The sequence below is a fragment of the Trachemys scripta genome, chromosome 25, assembly GCF_013100865.1.
Source record: "Trachemys scripta elegans isolate TJP31775 chromosome 25, CAS_Tse_1.0, whole genome shotgun sequence".
NCBI lineage: Eukaryota > Metazoa > Chordata > Testudines > Emydidae > Trachemys > Trachemys scripta.
Window position 1 is genome coordinate 6,748,120 of NC_048322.1, and position 23,301 is coordinate 6,771,420.

General features: G+C 50.4%; 1 protein-coding gene across 1 annotated transcript in view; it reads left to right on the top strand.

Moving 5' to 3' along the window:
- ZCWPW1 (zinc finger CW-type and PWWP domain containing 1) overlaps window positions 1-22,358 on the top strand; it is a 34,797-nt gene extending 12,439 nt beyond the window's left edge. The window contains exons 8-15 of the mRNA XM_034757068.1: window positions 408-528; window positions 3,968-4,043; window positions 5,296-5,400; window positions 9,825-9,908; window positions 11,133-11,208; window positions 12,439-12,494; window positions 19,843-19,882; window positions 20,968-22,358. Of these exons, the coding sequence (XP_034612959.1) occupies window positions 408-528; window positions 3,968-4,043; window positions 5,296-5,400; window positions 9,825-9,908; window positions 11,133-11,208; window positions 12,439-12,494; window positions 19,843-19,882; window positions 20,968-21,278 (869 nt within the window). The 3' untranslated portion in view covers window positions 21,279-22,358. The remainder of the gene's footprint in view (window positions 1-407; window positions 529-3,967; window positions 4,044-5,295; window positions 5,401-9,824; window positions 9,909-11,132; window positions 11,209-12,438; window positions 12,495-19,842; window positions 19,883-20,967) is intronic.
- The last annotated feature ends 943 nt before the right edge of the window (window positions 22,359-23,301 follow it).

Sequence of the window (23,301 nt, forward strand, 5' to 3'; positions counted from 1 at the left end):
AAAAGCTGTCTAGTATTAGAAACCTTTTTCCCCATGCAGGTACTTATAGACTCTGATGAAGTCAAGTCTTAACCTGCTCCTTGAACTAAACGGATTGAGTTTCTTTAGTCTCTCATCGCAAGGCAGGTTTCATTTCGACAAGGTTGAATGCTTCGTTCTGGTGTTACGTGTTTGACTTTTGTATTATGTTATATTACATTATATTATATTAGATGAATCAAAACAATAAAGTCAAAACAAAACGATACGGTAAGGTTGAAATGAAATATTTCATTTCATGAAAAATTCTGATGTTTCTACTTCGCGCCCCGATGCGAGATTAAACAAAATGTTGCAGTTCTCAGAGTTTCCCGTGGGAGGCTATTTCCTGCTCAGCTGTGACGGTTGATGTGGTTTGTTTATTGCAGACCTGCAGTACAAAAGCTGCGATGTACCCGAGGAGATGTGGTTGGGATCTGAAAACGAGGTCGTCTATGCTACCTACGTGCCTGGGTCAATCATATGGGCCAAACAGTTTGGCTATCCATGGTAGGTGTCAATACTGCTGGTAAAATGTTAAGCCACTTAACTATAAACAGAGGTAGAAGCTTTTGAAAACAGACTGCACAGTGCACTTGTAAAACATACAGTGTGGCCCATTTGGGATAGAGCCCTGGATTGGCACTGCAGAGACCTGGGATCTATTCCTGGCTGCCAAGTGACAATGGCAAAATTACGTCACCGCCCCGTGTCTTAGTTTCTCCTCCCAACCTTTGTCTAGTTAGACAGTCAGCTCTTGGGTTAGTGACTGTCTCTCACGCTGAGCCTGGCACAATGGGAGCCCTGATCTCAGTTTAGGCCTCTTGCTGTTCCTCTCATATAAATAATTTAAAATAACACAGTAGCACTATTGGAGATCGGGGCCAGGCGCTGCACAAGCAGGTAGTGAGAGACAGGCTAAATAAATAAGACAAGCACAACAGGGTTATTTTTCTGAACGGGGAAGAGCTGGGGCCTAGAGACATTGGGGCTACATCTTCAGTGCACAGATAACCTGGGCTCTTACTCGGGTGTTTGCCCTATCCCGGCTCCCGTCCACACACAAAATCCTCTGCCCCAAGTTTAGTGGTGCTTTTGAATCTGGCCTGGCTGTGTGCTCAGAAGGACAGACAGGTTCGCGTTCACCCACAATTCACTGGGGAGAAATCATAGTGGCTCAGCTTACTGCCGTGTTAAGGACCAGGGGATGCGCCCCTGAAGCCCTGGCAACACACGGGGCATCTCAGCACCGGGGAGAACTCAGCACCCTTGGATGTGGCTCTGCAGAGTGGCTGCTTGCGCCTGGGCTAGGCTAGACAGACCCGAGCTGGCTCTCACACAGAGACTGAGGCAGAGCTGTGAATCAATGGGTGAGACCCACTGCAGTACCTTTCCAAATCCCTCCCACCCACGGCCTCTGCTGTTACACAGGGAAATACTGGTGCCGTGGGCCTCTGAGTCAGACATAAAACCAAAGATCACATCTACCCTTCACAAGTAAAATTCCCACTGCTGATTCCATTCTGCTTCCCCAAATTGTAGAACTGATGAATGAAATTGTTTTTAATTGTTTACTTTATTAATGTAACTTCATAAGTAAAGTTTTATGAATGAAACAATATTCATTCATAAAACCGGTTACCCCAATAACTGGCTAATTAACAGTTAAGATGCTTGTTAAGAGCCATAGCTGTTCAGTCAGCTGCCTTTGTAAGTTTCACTATCAATCCAATTCCTGCTTAAATCACTGAGACTTGCACTGTTTCAGTATTGTAACTTCTGTTCACCATTTATTACACTTGCCTACAGTGTAACTTCTGTTCACTGTTTGCCATCCATTATACTTGTCTATATTGTAACTTCTGTTCACTGTTTGCCATATTGTAATTCAAACCCCATTTTAAAACGCTTACTCCATTTTGTAAGGGCTTGCTGCAACCTTCATTTTTGCAAACCCTGCTGTAATCTTATTAGTTTAGTTTAGATGTGTGAATGAGGTATGGATGGATGATGGAATCAACCTCCAGCGCCAGCCTGTCCTGATTAAATAGAGTTCAAACACCAACGGCTGAAGATGCAGACAAGAGCCCTAACAAAGTAAGAAGAATCCACCCTAAAAAGAAAAAAGTACAATAGAAGGAAGATCAAAGCCCGGTCCCAGGCTGAAAGTCATGTCTGCAGTTGACGGGTGATCAATCACCAAACCCAGAGGCAGCGTGACACAGCAAGACCAATAGACTCTGGATTCAAACTAAAGCCTACAAAAAAGGATGGGTGAGATGGAAAACTTTGGAGGAGGGTAACATTCTGCTGCCAACATGGAAGGGCATCAGTGCGCCCAACAGAGACCCAGCTCGTCCGTGTGCCCGGCTTTCCTGGCCAGTTACCGCCACAAGCTACGAACCCAAGCTGCAAACTCAAGCCACAGACTCAAACAGGACTGGTAACTATGCAGCAGCTGCAGAACATCTGATGGATGTGAATGTGTGTGTGTGTGTGTGTGTGTGTAGGTATTAGGTATAATGTGTGTGTGTATTAGGATTAAAATATTAGTTATTGGTCATAAATCAAATTATCATAATAAATGTGGCATCTTTATCTTGTCCCCTTTAATAAGATCCTGCTAGTTTTTATTGGTATAACAAAATTCCCCCTTCCAGTTTCAATGGGCTATGAAAATCTTTCTTCATCTCCCACCCCAAAGTGCTAAGCAGTGTTACTGTGCACCGTTTATCTGTTGCTGTGCACCACCTCAGAGGTGGCTGCGTCTCAGCACTTGGTGAGGGATACCTATATAAGAAGCCATCCTACCCAGAAGCAGTTGCATCTCAGGACTGTATGAGGGTTCCCTGTATAGCCTTTCTGACCGAGAGGCGGCTGCATCTCAGTGCCTGTATAAACAGCTGCCCCACCCCAGAGGTGGCTGCATCTCAGTGAAGGATCCCTGTATAAACAGCTGCCTCATTCCACCCCAGAGGTGGCTGAATCTCAACAGTGGGGGAAGTGATACCCGTGTAATACGTGTATATCGGTGTTTCAGATGTCCTGTGATCTTCACAGGGTGAAAGAGACTAGAAATGCCGGCAGATATCAGTTGTGTGGCAGCACGGTGTGCTCACACCCCCTTTTGGGACGTGCTCATTAGCCCACGCCCGCTTGGGGAGCCAGAGGCTGGGAGTACAAGCTGCAGTGCAGAAGGCCTGGCCTGCCTCCCACATGATCTTGTTTTATTCCACGCCGGTGGGATCAAAGAGATGCCAGCAAAAAAAAACTCCAGTTGAGACTGGCTTGCTGCAGTCTTTACAACAGCTGACTGCTGGAATCCCTCGCCCTTTCTGGGCACTCTGCAGCCGCAGCTGCTGTCTTCAGCTGAAAAACACAGACAGGGCCTCTTCCCCTGACAGGAAGCTGGCAAATCTCAGTCGCTCAGCATAGGCTCCCCCAGGCGCTTTGCCCCTGCAGGGAGATGCATGCTGGGAGACCCACGCACGGGCGGGCGTTTGCCTGAAATTTAAGGGCGCTGGGCTTAAAAGACAATCGATTCTTGCTCTCTAGGACTACGCCGTCTAGAACGGGAACAGCTCCCAGTTCCTCTCCCGTTGTTGTTAGCGGGAGTTTTGCCAGGCCCGTGAATTTAAAGGTTTTATGATGGCAGACGGCTATTAAAACCTCAGGACCTGAGCAACAAAAAGGTCGAGGCTATACTTACATTTTTCCAGCACAGGGATGTTGGTTAGGGGTGTGATTTTTTTTTTTTTATTTTATTTTATTTTTAACCAACTGAGCTATGCCAGGGAAGGGCCTGGGCTATATTGAAAAGTTATGTTAGCATGGCTGCTTTGGTCAGGGGTGTGAAAAAGCCTAGCATAGACGCAGCTGTGACCGTTAAGGTAGGCCTGATCTACACTAGAAAATTAGGTCAGCTTAACTTTGTTTGTTGTGCATGCAGGTGGCCTGCCATGGTGGAGTGTGACCCTGACATCGGGGAGTATTTCCTCTTTTCATCCCGGTTGGATTCTCTTCCTGTAAGCAGTATTGTATTTTACACAAGGGGGTCACACACTTTGTGAACTCATTACACCCACCAGAGGGCGCCATTCCTCCCACAAGTCCCCTGTGTACCACCCTCCCATCCCCTTCTATGTTGGGGACTCCCTACAGCTCCCCATCCCCATGCCAGTGGCTGTGTGTGTCCCCCATTCTCCTTACCCCTGTTCCCACCTCTCCTCCCCATGGCAGGGCTCTGTGTATACCCCTCTGTCACGGAGTCGCTGGGCGATGCTCTGGAACTACTCCATATGAAGCCAGTCAGGACTCTGGGGGAGCCTCCTCTCTCGGAGCAGACTGTCTCCAGGGCAAGAAGCTTACACAACTTCGGCCTTCCTGGGTCTGACCTCAGAGCATTCAGCATCCCCTGCCCCACCGTGCGCTTTCTGCAGCGAGTCCGCCCAGGCGGGGTCCTGGGGAAGCCAGAGGGTCCTGCACCCCAACTTTGCAGTCAGACACGACTCTCAGCCAGCCGGTAAAACAGAAGGTTTATTAGACGACAGGAACACAGTCCAGAACAGAGCTTGTAGGTACAGAAACAGGACCCCTCAGTCAGGTGCATCTTGGGGCCAGAGCCCCGTCTGACCCCCCTCCATTTCCCCAGCCAGCTCCAAACTAAAACTCTTCAGCCCCTCCTCTGGCCTTTGTCTCTGTCCTGGGCCAGGAGGTCACCTGATCTCTTTGTTCTCCAACACCTTCAGTTGGCACCTTTGCAAAGGAGGGGCCCAGGCCATCAGTGGCCAGTAGACAGAGTGTCGGCCATTCTCTGTGCAGATAGCATCAAACTGACCAAGGCTCTGCAACAATCACACCCCCTTATCCCACCACCTAGATACTTAAGAAATGCATGGGGGAAACAGAGGCGCACACACAGTATTCAGAGAAAACATTAAGAACAGTCCCACTTCGTCACACCCTCCATACCTTTCTCCCTCCCCCATTATAACAGACTTCCCCATCTCCTCATATGACCGCTGTGGTTGACACAGCTTCTGCTGAGTCCCTATACACCTTGTCTGGTCATTTATCAGCCTCACAAAACAAAGGTTGCGGTCTCTGCAATCCCATGCCAACCAAACCTTGCATCCCACTGAAAGGGTTACCTCACTGAGGACATCAACCAGACACCGTGGATTTAGCAGGGACACCTCACACACCTTGTCTGTCTCTAGGAGTTAATGTAACAACCTGACACAAAGTTAATTCAGTCCTGTCCATTTCTCTTTTCAGTCCAAGTACCATGTGACGTTTTTCGGCGAATCTGTCAGCCGCGCCTGGATCTCTGCACCCATGCTGAGGAACTTCCATGCGTTTTCCACAGAGAGCCTGGGTTTGGTAAATAGCGGGTTCCCCCAAGGATCTGCCCTGGGACCAGGGCTGTTCAACACATTTGTAAATGATCTGGAAAAGGGGGTGAACAGTGAGGTGGCAAAATTTGCAGATGATACAAAATTACTGAAAATAGTTAAGTCCAAAGTAGACTGCAAAGAGTTACAAAGGGGTCTCGTTAAACTGGGTGACTGGGCAACAAAATGGCAGACGAAATTCAATGTTGATAAGTACAAATTAATGCACATTGGAAAAAAATAATCCCAAAAGGATGGGGTCTAAATCAGGTTATTAACACTCAAGAAAGGGATCTTGGAGTCATCGTGGCTCGTTCTCTGAAAACATCTGCTCAATGGGCAGCGGCAGTCGAAAAAGCGAACAATGTTAGGAACCATTAGGAAAGGGATAGATAACAAGACAGAAGATTTCGTAATGCCATTATATAAATCTGTGGTACACCCATATCTTGAATACTGCGTGCAGATCTGGTCACCCCATCTCAAAAAAGATACCTTAGAATTGGAAAAGATGCAGAGAAGGGCCACAAAAATGATTAGGGGTATGGAACAGCTTCCGTATGAGGAGAGATTAAAAAGCCTGGGACTCTAGAAAAGAGACGACCAAGAATAGATGTGATAGAGGTCTATAAAATCATGAATGGTGTGGAGAAAATGAATAGGGAAGTGTTATTTTCCTCTTTGCATAACACAAGAACTAGAAGCGACCCAATGAAATTAATAGGCAGCAGATTTAAAGCAACCAAAAGGAAGTATTTCTTCACATGATACACAGTCAACCTGTGGAACTGCTTGCCAGGGGCTGTTGTGAAGGCCAAAAGTATAACTGGCTTAAAAAAAAAATAGATAAGTCCCTGGAGGATAGGTCCATCAATGGCTGTTAGCCAAGATGATGAGGGACACAACCCCATGCTCTGGGCGTCTGTAAACCTCCTCCAGAAGCTGGGGCTGGATGACAGGCGATGGATCACTTGAAATTCCAGTCCCATATCCAAGGCCAGACGGCCCAGATTCTCACAACACCACAGCGATGTTTTAAGGTGGTGCCAGGTCCAGGAGGCAGTCGATTATGGAACTGGTGTATCTAAATGGATTAACGGATCATCTGACCAGATCCTTCAGTTTAGACCAGGCTTGGTCTCTCAACACAAACATTCTGGCCTGAGTGTTTCACGTAGGAGGTTTTCCATCCGTGGACCTATCAGCAACTTGACAGAACAGGTGATGTCCCTGTGACGGTTCTAGGCTACCCAGGATGTGAGTTGCTGTCTTCCCCCCAGCTCCAGGAAGAGGGAGACTGGGTGACCTCTCCCCGACACATCCGGTCTGTTAGCTGCCCAGCAGTGTCCTCTTCCTTTTCCTTTGCCTTGCAGGTTAACAATAGGTGCACTCCCGTCCCCATGCCCCTTCGAAGCATTCTGCTGTAGTGTCCAGCCTTCACACTCCCCAAAACACCAGCTTGTTTGAGTCAACTCAGGCTTGCCTTGTAAATAACGCAGCACTGAGATATATTTATAGTGAAACCAATCGTAAGTGTGTTATCAAAGATCAAGATTTAAGAGATAGCGAGCGAGGATAATGGAAACAGAAGGGTTACATCTAAAATAAAACCGTAACATGGTTCTTAGAGACTAAACAGGCTAAATCAGTTTATCTTGCCCAAATAGCCTTTGCAGCATTGCAACCAAGCCTGGCTGAGATCCCATTTTCATGAATGTAATCGCACTGCCTGATCACATCCTCGGTGTAGAATAAAGTGGTGTCTCCCTTGGCTTCTCCTTATATTCTCCAAAGCTCATTGTTAGTACCTCAGAGTTGGGATGATCTCCAGTGTGCTGCCTACCGGCCGCATTCACATGCCCCCACTGACTTCATGTGTAAATGGCTCCTCATCATGTTAACTTATAATGCTTATTTTACATGGGGACTGACAGAGACAGGGAGAATAAACATCCTTTGTCAGGAGAAACCTGCCTTAACACAGACTTTGGGAACTCATTTTTAGCATACATTCATACATAACTCCTTACATCATATTTGTACGTGCATTTCACATTGATGCAGATGACCCTGCCTTGCATTTAAGACCTTACATGACCTTGGCTTGCATTTAAGACCTTACGTGCTATTCTTTGGTGACTCAGAATGTACGGACTAGCATCAGGATATTCTTGTGACCTCCTTGCCAGTTGGGTCATAGTCATAGTCCCCATTCCTGCTCCAGAACATCTCTCAGCCCTGGATCGATATCGGACACTTTCCTATTTCTGTGGGACAAGGACCTCCTGTGTGTTTTCTCACCAGTACTCCCATGGTCATTATCAAACTCAAGCAAGAGCACAGCCAAATAATCCATATAGCTCCTGCTTGGTGGAGACAGACATGGTATCAGACCTCAGCAATCTGTCCATACTGTCACCAGCGGCCAAAGATCTCCTGACGCAGAACCATGGACGAGTGTTGCAGATCCTCAGCTAACGTTCACACAACCCTGGACCATCTTTTGCAAATTAAGTAGTCGGGTTTAACGCTCAACTCTGTTAATGTGCGTCTAGCGACCATTTCGGCTGGTCATCCTTGAATAGATGCCAAGGCTGTTTTTTCCTCACCTGTTCGCAGTCAGATCCTTGAAAGGTCTCGATAGATTATTCCCGGCGGTCAGAGAACCAACACCATCTTGGAACTTGACTTTGGTCTTGTCTGCTCTTATGGACCCTCCTTCTACGCACTGTGCTCTTTTCTGCACCTATCAGCAAAGGTCACATTTTTAGTGGCCAATAGACTAGATGTGATGGTCACAGATCCACCGTACACAGTTTTCTACAAGGACAAGGTCCAGCTTAGGCCGCACCCTAAATTCCTCTCCAAGGTGGCCTCTGACTTGCACATGAACCAATCTGTCCACCTTCCAAGTCTTTCCAAAGCCGCATATCACCAGGGATAAGAGAAGACCCTCCCAGACTCAGTGTTCGTCGCACGTTGGCTTTCTACCTGGACAGGACAAAGCCTTCCTGGCATTTTCCCATCTCTTCGTGTCACACGTGGAACGCATGAGGGACGTCATCTGATAACTCAGAGATTCTCCATGTGGATCCCCAGCTGCATTACCGTGTGAGTAATGCCTCCTGATAGACTCACGGTGCCCTCCAACAGAGCAGCCGCAGCCTCGGCAGCCTTTTCTGGCACACCTCTCAATTGTGGACGTTTGTCAATCCACACTTTCGCTGTCGGCCGCTTCGAGGCAAATGTGGACAAGGCAGTCCTGCTGTCCCTCTTCTGATGAGACTCCAAGTCCCTCCTCCTGGCGTATCAGATCGAGAATCAGCTACCGTGTCATGGACTCAGAGAAATAAAAATGGCTACCTACCTTCTGATGACTGTTGCTTCTTTGGGCTGGATTGCGTACGTCCATTGCACGACTCACCTTCCTTAGCATAGCATCTGCTACTGAGTTCTGGTGTGAAGGAACTGGAGGAGGGATGGGGCATCTCTGCAGTTTATACCCTCACGCACAGCTTAAGTAGTTGGCATTGGGTGGGGCTGCCCCTACGGGCACCCCTAGGGAAAACTCTCCGGCACTGATGCACAAGGCCCACGCACACCCGCAGCCATGGAGGTCAGGTCATGAGCAGGGAGATCTAGTTCCTGCCGCTCTGTATCACACGCAAGACTCTTTTCTGCCCCTTTTCCCCCTCCATTTTTTACGGCTTTGCTCTATTTTTTCAGTCCCTTTAAAAACCAGCTGGTGCGTAGCCGTTTAGGAAATGTGCTTCCTCTTGATTTCTAGATAAGGCGAGCGTGTCTGTTTGTGGTCCTGTGATTCATTGTACCCATGGCCTTTGGGTCAGCAGGACTTGCTGGCGCTGTGGGTTCAATTCTTTGTTTGTCTAGAGGGTACACGCTTTGGCACAGGGACTGTTTCTCGCTCTCTGAGCCGGGCACAGCACACTGGAGCCACGATCTCTGACTGGGCCTTCTGGGTGCTAAGTTAGTGCAAGGAAAGGGTCACACGTGTAGTGTCCTGAGTAGTGAGCTCCTCGGATGCCTCTATTCTCCCTCAGGGGTTCTAGGTGTGCCACCCTGCCGTCTGCCTCTGTTTCCGGGACTTTGGGCCTCATATTGGGGGGCTCTGTGTGTCCCTCATTCCTCTTCCCCCCCATACCTAGTGTCCCCCAATTTCTCCACATGGGGGACGGACCAGGACCCAATTGTTCTAGACAGTTGAACAAACATCTGGTGCTGTTCCTCTCCTTAGGGGTCAGTTTTTCCCCTGGCAAGGAGCCGGTGGTACCAGAAAGATTTATGCCCTGCCCTGTCTTTCTTATTGTCACTGGCCCTGGTGGGGGAGTGACAGAGAGAAAGTTTTGGCGCATTTTAGGCGCTGTGGGAAGACCAGCTGTCTTGCTCTTTCAGAAGACGCTCAGGAGCAAAGATTCCCGCCAGAAACTGGACTCTGCTGTGAGGATGGCGAAGGAAGCCGAGCGGATCAGCATTCAGGTATGAACGCTGCCGGGCTGCTGAGGTCAGACCAATCAGCATCCACCCAGCATCTTTGCAGGTTTCCCTGTGGGCCCCCGCGGGTGTTGGATGAGGGGGAACGCTTGCTTGCCCTTTGGATCTGGGATCAGATAGGCTTCATCTTCACGGCATGGTTAACTCGTATTAGGTCGATCAAGTGCTCCTGTTAACTTAGGGTGACCAGATGAGAGGAAGAAAATATCAGGACACAATAGGGAGGTGGAGGAAAAAAAACCAAACACCGGAGTGCCACTGGCGGAGCAAAGAGTGGAAAAAAAAACAAAAAACAAAACTCCACCGGAGTGCTGCCGACAGAGCGCGCGCACACACACACACCCACACACCCAAGAAAAAGCAGAGTGCTGCAAAATATCAGGCCAAATCGCTTCGGGACGTGGGACAAACACCTAAATATCGGGACAGTCCTGATTTTTATCGGGATGTCTGGTCACCCTATGTTAACTCGACCCCATCCACACACATCACTCGTCTTCTGTCATGCTAGTAACTTGAGCTTGCTGGGATACAGGCTAAAGCCTGAATGAGGGGGAGCTTGGAATAAGGACTCCTGGGTTCTCTCCCTGGCTCTGGGAGGGGAGTGAGGTCTAGTGGGTTAGAGCAGCGGGGGCTGGAGTCAGGACTCCTGGGTTCTATCCCCAGCTCTGGTTGGGGAGTGGACTCTAGTGGTTAGAAAAAAAGGGGGGCGGGGAGTCAGGACTCCTGGGTTCTCCTCCCCTGTTATTTCTCCTTGGGCAAGCATCTGGTGATTTAGTTTCCCTCGGAGGGGTATCGTGAAGGTTAATCATACAACGGTTGTAAGATGCTTTGAGATGAGGAGGCGTGGGCTTGTCTACACAAGGAATTATTCCTGAGTCACTGAACCTGATTAACACCCTGTGTAGATGCTTTTGGTTCTGGAAGAAGAGGGCCTTATTCAGAATGCGGTAGTGGTTCTTTATGGCTATGGGGCCGTTTCCTGGTCCCTTGTCCACACACTGTCCTCTAAACACCTAGACGCCATCTCGGAGCAGTGGGTCTTGTCTGGAGTTCTCTGTCTGCAGTCTCTCATGTTGACCCTACGACCTTTGCCCCATTTGTGCTTTTGAAATTAAGTCCTTTGTTAAATCAAGGGGCAGTCAGTGGACTCCGCTCACCGCTCCCAGGATTTCAGCAGATGTCTCTTTTTTTCTTCCCCTCCCTCAGGAGAGAGTGATGAGATTTGGGTTCATCAGTCGATCCGGTGAGGGAGGATTGCTAGAAGCTCACGAGGACTCGGAAGGTATCGTGCTGTAGCCTGGAGCTTTCCCCCTCAATATTCTCTAGGTCAAATTGCAAATTGTTGAAGAATTTCACCCAGGTCCCGCTGTATTGACCCCACTAACTTGTGCAGGACAAAAGGATCTTCCAGTCTGGATCGGAAGAGAGGAAGCGGTGGGGAATCCACTGCTGCCCTGGGAAGTTAATCACCCACACGGGGAAAAAATCGGTGCCTTGTTTGTGAGTTGAACGTGTCTGTCTTTAGCTTCCAGACGCTGTTTTTTTTCCACCTTTCTCTGCTAGATTAAAGAGCCCTTTAGTACCCCGTCTTTTCTCCCTACATCGCGATCAAGTCACCTCTCCATTTTCTTTTCATAAGCTAAATAGAGCACGCTTCTTTACGTCTCTCACTCTCCGGCATTTTTTCCAGCCCTCCAATCCTTTTGGTAGGTCTTCTCTGCCCCCTCACCAGTCTTTCAACATCCTTCTGATGATGATCTTGTCTGACCTCCTGTATGATAGAGGCCGCAGAACCTCATGTCATTCTTTGTTTATTTAGACTGTTTCAGGCAGGGATCGCCGGTGCTATTGTAAAGCAGATCATTTCAAAATAATGGTAATTCTGGTCATTGGTGTCTATCTAGCAGTGGGTCAGGATTGCATTCAGCACTCCCGTCTCAGAGGGGCTAAAGAGGCAGATGTAATGAAAATCCCAGCCTTCAGTGGCTAGAGTCCCTGCTAAGTCTTGTGTGGTGTCGTCCTGTAGCATGATATTCACTCAAAGGAAACATTAAAGGCCTGTGTTTTAAAGGAGGTCTGATTACAGGATGGTGGTGGTCCCATCTGGCCTTAGAATTTATGAATCACTCCCATTTTTAAATGGGGAAACCGAGGCACGGAGAGAAGTATGTGATCTGCCTGAGGTTCCACACAAAGTTTGTGGCATGGCAAGGAACTGAATGAGGGCGAGATTGGTAGCAGGAGCTACCGGTGCGGCCCTGTGGCCAAAAGTAGCAGCAGGGTGGTTTTAGTCCCGCTGTATTAAATCGCCCGGGCGGTGGAGCAATTGCCTCCTTTGCCCCTCCCCTGTCCCCGGGCTTGCTGCCGCCAGTGGCGCTCCCTTTTGGAATAACGATACATCTGCTAGGATTTGACGCTAGAACCAGGAACGCTGGTTCAAATCTTCAGTAAGTTTGTCGTAAGATTTTAAAACATGTGCTCTGGAGAGTGAGTTACTGTTCTTGTCTTCTAGAGCTATTCAACGTGGCTAGTGAGGAGAAGCAGCCCTGCGATGGAAATGAGAATATGGTACGTCAATCCGGAGATGGGAAAAGATGGTTTAAAAGAAGGGGGTTTGTTCTCTTGTCTCTCCATTGATTCCGTCTCACCCCCCCACCCACCCTAACAAAAATGCCATATAGTAAATGTGCCACCGATGCTTTCAGCTACAGCCGTGCCCATAAAGATTATTGGACTGTTAGCCCCTAGGGGAATGCTCAATTTGTTTAGTTTATACAAGCGAATAAGAGAAGATCTCGCAGACAAAAGCAGAAGGAGTTCCAAGGGCTGGCTGCTGTAGCGTCTTTAAATTGAGGAACTTCAAAAGACCTTCAAAGAAGACTGGATTTCTTCCTAAAAGATACTGGGATTTGTGCAACCCACTGTGATGGAGCAGGGAGCGGGACAGATTTGACCTGGGAATGTTGCAGGGGGGTTGCAGTGGGGATGTGGGACTTCCCTTGAAGGAAGCTACCTGAGCTGTAACCTGAGCCAGGAACGGGGGTGGGAAGAATTAACACCTTCTGCCCGGGAGACTGAACAAAGGAGAGGAGGAGCTGGGGGGAGGGGGAAGAGAGGAGCTGTAGGAGGAGTTTTGGTTTGGTTTCAGTTTGGGCTGGGTGGTGCAACGCAGGGAACCCCAAGCTGGGGTCTAAGCTCCCTGAACCTCCCAGAGGGACCTAATTGAGGGGGTCTGGTCGTACCTCCACGCTCTGCTTGAGACTGTGTTCCTGTCCTTAAATAAACCTTCTGCTTTACTGGCTGGTTGAGAGTCACAGTGAATCTCAGGAAGAGGGGTGCAGGGCCCTGACTCCCCCACACTCCGCGACAACTGGTGGCAGCGGTGGGATCTACTGCACCCCGTGGACGGCGCTTCCTGCAGTAAGTGACTGGGGAGCAGTAAAACGAAGGGGGATTGACGGGGACCAGGTGTGCTGAAGAGTGAGAGAGAGACGGTTATTACCCCTGGGAGTGTGTGACCAGCGAGAAGGACTTTTGCAGTAACAGGGTCCCCCGGGGGGGATCGCAGCGAGTGGTCCCAGGGGCGGAGGAGTCTGCAGCTCGACCCTGGCAGAGAGGTGGTGACCTCGAGAAGGGCTGGCACACTAGGGGTCCCCCTGGGAACTCTGGGGAGCTGTGAGCACACAGGCCGGTGAGTGGCCAGCAGGAGGATGGATGCCAAGTGGCTTAAGAGCGACCTGGTGGAGCTGTGCAAGCAGAGGGGGCTGCGCAGTGGGAGGCTCACCAAAGAACAGCTCATTGCCCGGCTGGAGGCGGGAGATCACGCGAATGAACTGATCCCTGTCTCTGAGGGAAGCAGCCTGGCAGATGCAGCGCAGGCACCAGTGTCTGTCCCAGCTGGGAGTGGTCAGCCGGCTGCTGAGGGCTTCCCGAGACCCCTCCTTCTTATGCCTAGGGGAAGGGTGGGGAGGAGCCCAGCAAATACCGAAGGCGCCGTGACCCCCCCGGCCAGCAGGGGATCCCCCCGGCGAAGCTCGCCGGCCAGCAGAGGATCCTCCCGGCGACGTTTGGCATCCATGGAGCGGAATTGGCTGGAATGGGAGAAAGAGCTAAAACTGAGAGAGCTGGAGGATCGTGAACAACAGAGACAGCATGAACGGGAGGAGAATGAGACACAGAGACAGCATGAACAGGAGGAGAATGAGAGACAGAGACAGCATGAATTGGAACTGGTGAGACTGAAGGGCAGCGAACCCCCGGCTGCGGTGAGTGAGGGGGGGACCCAGGACTGCACGGAGCTTTGATAAGTGCATCCTGGCCCCACGCAAGGAGGGGGAGGACATGGATGACTTCCTGGATGCCTTTGAGACGGCCTGCGAGCTGCACCGGGTTGATCCCGCGGACAGACTCCGGGTCCTTACCCCCTTACTGGACCCCAAAGCCGTGGCATTGTACCGCCAACTGGAAGAGGCAGAGAAAGGGGACTACGAACTATTCAAAAAGGCCCTGCTACGTGAGTTTGGGCTGACTCCTGAGATGTACCGGGAAAGGTTCCAGAGTCAGGATAAAACCCCTGAGATCTCATATCTGCAACTAGCCGTCCGCATGGAAGGATACGCCAGCAAGTGGGCTGATGGGGCCCAGACGAAGGAGGACCTGGTTAAACTGCTGGTACTGGAGCAACTGTATGAGCGGTGCCCATCCGACCTGAGGCTGTGGTTGGTGGACAGAAAGCCAGAGAACCCGCGACACGCAGGACGGCTGGCCGATGAGTTTGTGAAGAGCCGGTCAGGGGATGGCAGGGAGGAGCCCCAAAGGAACAGGCCCGCCACGATGCAGAGAGAGAGTCACCCGGGTACCTCCCAAAGGGGGAATATGGGGAATCCCCTCCCAAGGGGAATGCCCAGCGCCAGGGACAACCGACCGGCTCGAGGGGACCCACGGGACATAAGCTGCTATTACTGCGGACGAAGAGGCCACGTTCGGGCCCAGTGCCCCAAGTTCAAGGACAGACTGAGCAGACCGAACCCGCACCGGGTTAACTTGGTAGAGGCCTAGACGGACGAGGGGCAGGCTTCTCACGCAAGAGGCGCTGGCAGCTTATCAACTGCTCAAGAGAGAGAAGGGCCCCAGGCCAGCTTCTCTGGGGGGCCAGATGCTCCGGATTCAAAGTTCTCCATTTACAGGGTGGGCGCGGGGCTGTCCCTGCGGAGCGAGTGCCTTGTTCCCCTGGAGGTGGATGGGAAGAAAGTTTATGGATACTGGGACACGGGCACAGAGGTGACACTGGCCCGGCCCGAGGTGGTGGCCCCAGATCGGGTGGTGCCCAACACCTTCCTGACCCTGACGGGTGGGCGGGACCCCATTCATGGTTCCCGTAGCAAGGGTACACCTGAAATGGGGGGCCAAGGAGGGCCCCAAGGACGTGGGAGTGCACCACCATTTGCCCACTGAGGTGTTGATGGGGGGGGACCTAGAGGACTGGCCAAGCAGCCCCCAGACCGCCTTAGTCGTGACCCGTAGCCAGAGTCGGCGAGGGGCACTACGCCCTGACCTTGGGAAGGATGTCCCACCGGAGGCACCGAACCCTACCCGGGTGGCTCGGGGCTTTCGACCCAGCCGACGAGAGGGAGCAGGTCCCCATCCCTTCCCCAGCCGCCGAGTTCCAGGCCGAGTTGCAGAAGGACCCCTCCCTGCGGAAGCTAAGGGGCCTGGCTGACCTCAGTGTGGTACAGACCATGATGAGAGGATGCAAGGAGAGGCTCCTGTGGGAGAAGGGGTTCCTGTACCGAGAGTGGGCTCCCCCAGGGGAAGTGGAGTCGTGGGGGATCAGGAGGCAGCTGGTGGTTCCCCAGAAGTTTCGCCACAAGCTACTGTACCTGGCCCATGACATCCCTCTCGCAGGGCACCAGGGGATCCGGCGCACCAGGCAGAGGCTGCTACAGAACTTTTACTGGCCTGGGGTCTTCACCAACGTCCGGCAGTACTGCCGATCCTGTGACCCCTGCCAGAGGGTGGGGAAGGCCTGGGACAAGGGGAAAGCAGCGTTGAGACCTTTGCCCATCATAGAGGAGCCTTTCCAGAAGGTGGCCATGGACATAGTGGGACCTCTCAGCAAGACGACCCGGTCTGGGAAGAAATACATCCTGGTGGTGGTAGATTTCGCCACCCGCTACCCCGAGGCAGTGCCCTTATCGTCCATCGAAGCAGACACTGTGGCAGATGCGCTGCTGACCATTTTCAGCCGAGTGGGGTTCCCCAAGGAAGTCTTGACGGACCAAGGGTCCAACTTCATGTCGGCCCTACTCCGGTGCTTGTGGGAGAGATGTGGGGTCCGGCACAACTGGGCCTCAGCATATCACCCCCAATCCAACGGGCTGGTGGAGAGGTTCAATGGGACGCTAAAAATGATGCTGAAAACATTTATGAATCAGCACCCGCAGGACTGGGACAAGTACTTACCTCACCTGCTGTTTGCGTACAGGGAGGTACCCCAGGAGTCTACCGGGTTTTCGCCTTCCGAACTGTTATATGGAAGGCGGGTAAGGGGGCCCCTGGACCAGATGAGAGACGAATGGGAGGGGAAGGCCACTCCTGATGGAGAGTCGGTGGTGGAGTATGTCCTGACCTTCCGGGAACGACTTGCCGAGCTCATGGGCCTGGCCAGGGAGAATCTGGCCAGAGCCCAGAGGAAGCAGAAGGTCTGGTATGACCGCACAGCACGGGCCCGCGCCTTCGCCACTGGGGATCAGGTGATGGTCCTCATCCCCGTGAGGAAAAACAAACTCCAGGCCGCCTGGGAAGGGCCCTTCAAGGTTGTCAAGCAACTAAACGAGGTAAACTATGTGGTGGAGCTGTCGAACCGGGCACACCACCACCGGGTGTACCATGTGAATATGATGAAGCCATATTATGACAGGGGGAATATGGTGTTGGCCGTGTGTGGACATTGGGAGGGGCAGGGAGATGACCCTTTAGTAGATCTATTCCCTGGGACAAGAGCTGGCTTCCCCCTGGAAGCAATTCCCCTCTCTGATCGGCTAACCCCTGCCCAGCGAGCTGAGATCGGAGGGGTGCTGCATCTGTACCAACAGCTGTTTTCCAACCAGCCTGGACGCACTGATCTGACTGTCCACCGGGTGCAGACAGGATCGCACCCGCCTATAAAATGCTCCCCCTTCCGAGCCACAGGGAAAACTGCTCAGGACCTGGAAAGAGAGGTCAATGACATGCTGGCTTTGGGGGTGATCCAGCCGTCTTCCAGCCCTTGGGCCTCGCCGGTGGTGCTGGTCCCCAAAAAGGACGGGTCGATCTGGTTCTGTGTGGACTATCGGAAGCTCAGTGCCATCACTGTAGCCGATGCCTACCCCATGCCCAGGCCGGACGAGCTCCTAGACAAGCTGGGAGGTGCTCGGTACCTTACCACCATGGATCTTACTTACTTGGCAAGTGCCGCTGGATGCAGATGCCAGGCTGAAATCGGCCTTTATCACCCCTCTGGGGCTCTATGAGTTCCTGACCCTGCCCTTCGGCCTCAAGGGAGCGCCGGCCACCTTCCAGCGCCTGGTGGATCAGCTACTGAGGGGGATGGAGAGTTTTGCTATGGCGTATATCGATGACATCTGTGTCTTTAGCCAGACCTGGGAGGACCACATGTCCCAGGTTAGACAAGTGCTGGACCGACTCCAGGAGGCTGGGCTGACCGTAAAACCGGAGAAGTGCAAGGTGGGGATGGCTGAGGTATCCTACCTAGGCCACCAGGTGGGAAGCGGCTGCCTAAAGCCGGAACCAGCCAAAGTGGAGGTGATCAGAGACTGGCCCACTCCTCAAACCAAAAAGCAGGTCCAAGCCTTTATTGGGATGGCAGGGTACTATCGGAGGTTCGTGCCCCACTTTAGCGCCATAGCCGCCCCCATCACTGAGCTGTGCAAGAAGGGGAAGCCAGACAAGGTGGTCTGGACCGAGGAGTGCCAGGAGGCTCTCCGGGCGCTGAAGGAGGCTCTGGTCAGTGGCCCAGTTCTGGCAAACCCAGACTTTGACAAGCCCTTTATGGTGTTCACCGACGCCTCAGACACGGGACTGGGGGCGGTGTTAATGCAGGAGGATGAAAAGGGGGAGAGACACCCCATTGTGCACCTGAGCAAGAAGTTGCTACCCCGGGAGCAGAACTACGCGGCCATCGAGAAGGAATGCCTGGCCATGGTGTGGGCTCTCAAGAAACTAGAGCCATATCTCTTTGGGCGTCACTTCACCGTGCACACCGACCACTCTCCCCTGACCTGGCTGCACCAGATGAAAGGAGCCAACGCCAAGCTCCTGAGATGGAGCCTGCTCCTGCAGGATTATGACATGGACGTGGTCCATGTGAAGGGACGTGACAATCTGATAGCGGACGCGTTGTCCCGGAGAGGGAGCCCTGAACTTCCCCAGGTCACTGGTCAGAGTGACCCCGTTCAGTTCAGTCTTGAAGGGGGGAGAGATGTGATGGAGCAGGGAGCAGGACAGATTTGACCTGGGAATGTTGCAGGGGGGTTGCAGTGGGGATGTGGGACTTCCCTTGAAGGAAGCTACCTGAGCTGTAACCTGAGCCAGGAACGGGGGTGGGGAGAATTAACACCTTCTGCCCGGGAGACTGAACAAAGGAGAGGAGGAGCTGCGGGGGAGGGGGAAGAGAGGAGCAGCAGGAGGAGTTTTGGGTTTAGTTTCAGGTTGGGCTGGGTGGTGCAACGCAGGGAACCCCAAGCTGGGGTCTAAGCTCCCTGAACCTCCCAGAGGGACCTAATTGAGGGGGTCTGGTCGTACCTCCACGCTCTGCTTGAGACTGTGTTCCTGTCCTTAAATAAACCTTCTGCTTTACTGGCTGGTTGAGAGTCACAGTGAATCTCAGGAAGAGGGGTGCAGAGCCCTGACTCCCCCACACTCCGCGACACCCACGTTCGGTTCACTCGCTCTGTGACTTTGCATAAGACACTTACATCCTTGTCTACACGAACAATTAGTTTGCAGCATGCTGGGGTGTGAATCTGGCATGAGCTAATTGTCCATGTGGACCCTGCTAATTTGTATTAACAATTAATTAATTTGCTTTGAGCTAATCAGTGAGGACTACATCAAGCCGCATCAAGGAACTGTACGATTCATTCATTTCTTTTTAAGATTTGTGTTTCAGTTAGCGCTGCCCTAACAGAGAGAAAATGAGCTTACAGTGTAACAATGATTTAAACATGTCACGTGTTGGCACATCTACCACATCCCTGGGTCAGTAGTATTTCCAGGGGTTAATTACTCTTCCTGTTAAAAATGTACCCCATAGTTCCAGCCTGCATGTGTCGTGCATTGGGTCTTGCTCTGCTTTTATCTGTTGGACTAAAGAGCCCTTTTCAGAGATCTTCTTTCAGAGATCAGCTATTCATAGACTGGGATCATATCATCTCAGATAAGCTAGATAGACCACGTCCTTACTATGTTGCTACAAGGCGCCTTTTCCAGCCCTCAAATTGATCATAGATTATCATGCCAGAGGAGACCATCTAGTCTGACCCCCGGCATAACCGAGGCCATGGGGCTGAATTAATCCTCGTCGCTCTTTTCTGAACCTACACTTCTACCCCGATATAACGCTGTCCTCGGGAGCCAAAAAATCTCACCGGGTTATAGGTGAAACCGCGTTATATCGAACTTGCTTTGATCCGCTGGAGTGCGCAGCCCCGCCCCCCCCGGAGCGCTGCTTTACCGCGTTATATCTGAATTTGTGTTCTATCGGGTCGCATTATATCGGGGTAGAGGTGTATTTCCAATTGGTCAACACCCACTTAAAGTGTGGGCATTGGAGTTGGACCCAGCATGGCAGTATAATATATATATATATATATATATATTCTCTTTCATGTCTGACTAACCAATACTTGGGTTCTAGGTTGCGACTTCAGATTTCAAGGAGAAAACCTTTCTGAAAGGTTAGTGATACAACCCAGCTACTCCTGCAGTGGCTTTCAACGCCAAGTAAGGTAAAGTAACAAATTAAGAAAGGTTGGGGTGTGATACTTAAACTAGAATTGCTCGCTCTCCTACTATCCTGGCTTTCACGGGGAAGGAGGAATTGGGAAGTTTACTTTCAGTTGCCTTAAATTCATGTATACTTGTCCAAATCAGCCAGGATGAAATTCGTATCCGCTTCAGACAGCTGACCGTTCCTTCCCGAACAGCACCATCACTTGTTGTTTTTGAGGGAGGCATGGTCTACTGGTTAGTATTGTTATAATTACTTCTAGTGTATTGTGCCAGGCTCTGTACAAACACAGAACACAAAGACGGTCCCTGCCCCAAAGGGATTACAGTCTAAGTATAAGACAAGAGATAGAGACAGACAGAAGGATGAATACAAGCAGACAATGAGGCAATGTGGGTTAGCATGGCCGGCAGATGTCTTAGCATACGGTAAAGGAGAGTTTTGAGGTGGAATCTGTAGGTGGATAAATCTGGTTGCGTCCAATTGGAAACAGAGTGCTTTTAGTCTCAGTTCAATTCCCTCCCGACACGGCTGGCACCAGCTGGCCTCCTGGCTAGCAACTTCAGCCATGAGGTCAAGGATTGAATGGACTCAGAGATCAGAATCCCCTCCAGCCACCACGGGGAGCAGTGTAAGCACGCTGGAGTAGGAGTGCAAATCAGAAAAGCTGGTAGTGGACGACAGGGGATGGATCACTCGATGATTCCCTGTTCTGTTCGTTCCCTCTGAAGCGCCTGGCATTGGCCACTGTCGGAAGAAAGGATACTGGGCTAGATGGACCATTGGTCTGACCCAGTATGGCTGTTCTTATGTAGTAATGGAGCCTTTAATGGATTTATCTCCGCATTCTGTCCCCGTGCCATAGGGACCTTGTGGGAAAAGTTTGGAGAATCCTGATCTATGAGGCTACGTTGACGCATCACTTGATTTCCCAGTGGGAGAGGAGGGGAGGGTTTGTGGATCTCCGATATGATTAATTCTTCCTTTTCCCTGTTGGATTCTGAGGATTGCGTTGGTCTCTCTTCTTTGCAGGCCTTAAGAAGAAGTTCACCGTTCCGGGAAGCAACAGCTCAGGATCCAGCCAGCCCAAACCGCCAGCAAGAGGCAACAGAGTTAACCTGACGCTGTCCTGTCAAGACAGCTTGAAGCTGGAGCTGGTGAAGATGTTACAGGTGAAAGACAATACCACCAGGAGCCACCCACGGTCAAGTAGCAGTGATGAGATCTTTGAGGAATTCCAGGAAGTGGGGGAGCTGGAGAAGGCCAAGGAAGCACGTGGGAGCCAGGAAGCGGAGAAAAACGAATCGTCTGAAGAGTGTTCCCTGGTCTTGTTTGAAGAATAGCCATTGAAATAACAAACCTGCCACGGGGCACCAGAGCTACCTCCCTGAAGGTTGTGGAGATTAGAGAAAAATTAGAAAGCGCTCCAGAAAAGTGGCCGCTAGGAAATTCAATCTAGTTTAAACTTGATTTATGTTTGATGAAGATCTGAGACCATTGGGACAGCAGACATGGATTTTAACATCCAGCTCTGGCTGTAAAGGTTTCCCTCTCCTCCTTCTCAAATATTCATCTGTAAAGATGGGGGGAAAAATCCACAATAAGTGATTTGACCTCCTTTCTTAAAACTTAGGGTGCTGGATCTTGTTTAATTCTTCCAGCCTCGTGTAGTGTGTCATTTCCTTAGATTCCATTGGCAATGAATGATTTTTAAAAACAAAACAAAACAGTTTTTGATCACTCAAGGAATTGGTTGATGGGGGTTGGCTGACGGGGTCAGATCCTCAGCTGGCGTACAGCGTCGTCAATGGAATTACACGGATTTACATCAGCTATAGATAGACCCCTGTGTATACATGGTTGCATTTATGTGTAAAAGTGGTACATTAAGGCTGAGATTTCCAAAGTTGCCTGATGAATATGGATGGTAAAATCTACAGGAACTGGGTATCCAGATCTGAAAGCATTTGGCATCATCAGAGTCCTTGATCTAGATTCCCATGTTACTGTTCTATAATCTGTTATGTTCTAACTCCAGTGATACCTGGATTTCCTAGTTGCTACTGTTGAGTTTAACTAGTTACTGGATTTGTGGTTTTATGTTTATCTGTTACAAACTTGTAAAAAAGACTGGCTTGTATTCATCCACTAGGGTGAAATTTGCCCTGTAGAGAGAACCAACCCATAAATTAGACATAAATAGACTTTATCCACAGAGATAAATTACACTCAGAGAGTTTAGCCCAAGTTAAGGGTTGAATAAAGGTGGCAGAACTAGGACTTAAGGAGTTTATGGCTGTGACCACCATCAGGTTAAACACTCGTTTACATGTTAATAAAATCCTGCAGTCGGGCTGGGTTCTTGTTACCTGGATGTAGATAAGCTAAAGTGTGATTAAAAATCCAGTTCTTGGTTCATTACAGTGTCTTTAACTCCATTGTTTTTAATGTTGCGTCACAACCTTGGTTTTCCACACCAATCAGAGTAGCTTGACTAAGTAATGACTTAGACATGACATAATCATCTACAGATATTTGAAAGGAGCAAGGGGAGTCACAGGGGTCTGGGAAACAGAATGTAGGGAATCTAGAATCGTTCCTAGGATGTAGCAGATGTGATTCAGCAAAAGGTTCTCTGATTATTCTTTAAATCTCGACACACTTAGTTAGGTTCCTAATACAACAAAGCTTTGATTGCCTGGCTTTTTTTGTAAGTGTGAATTTTATACTGGGCCTCTTAGTTTTAAGGTAGCAGAATATTGAAGAACCGAACAGTGTTTTACTCTAGCCAGCCAAGATGATAATAAATCCATAGGAGCGGATACCCAGCTAGTGTAAATTGATGTCCGATTAGAGATCATTTGATAAAAGACCACTGCCCATAATGCTGGCCAACATTATGGCATTGTTTCCTTGTGTCTGTCTCTTGCCACTTGTCCTAGACTTAGACTGTCAGCTCGCTGGGGCAGGGATCATCTTTTATATTTTCTAGACTCTAGCACATGGAGTCATTTCTTAGCTAGTCATACAAACAAAGAAGACTAGGGTTGGAAGGGACCTCAGGAGGTCATCTAGTCCAACCCCCTCATAGCAGGACCAAGCCCAACTAAATCATCCCAGCCAGGCCTTTGTCAAGCCTGACCTTAAAAACCTCTAAGGATGGAGATTCCACCACCTTCCTAGGGAACCCCTTCCAGTGCTTCACCACCCTCCTAGTGAAATAGTGTTCCCTAATTTAGGAAACACTATTTCACTAGGAGGGTGGTGAAGCACTGGAATGTGTTACCTAGGGAGGTGGTGGAATCTCCATCCTTAGAGGTTTTTAAGGTCAGGCTTGACAAAGCCCTGGCTGTGTTGATTTAGTTG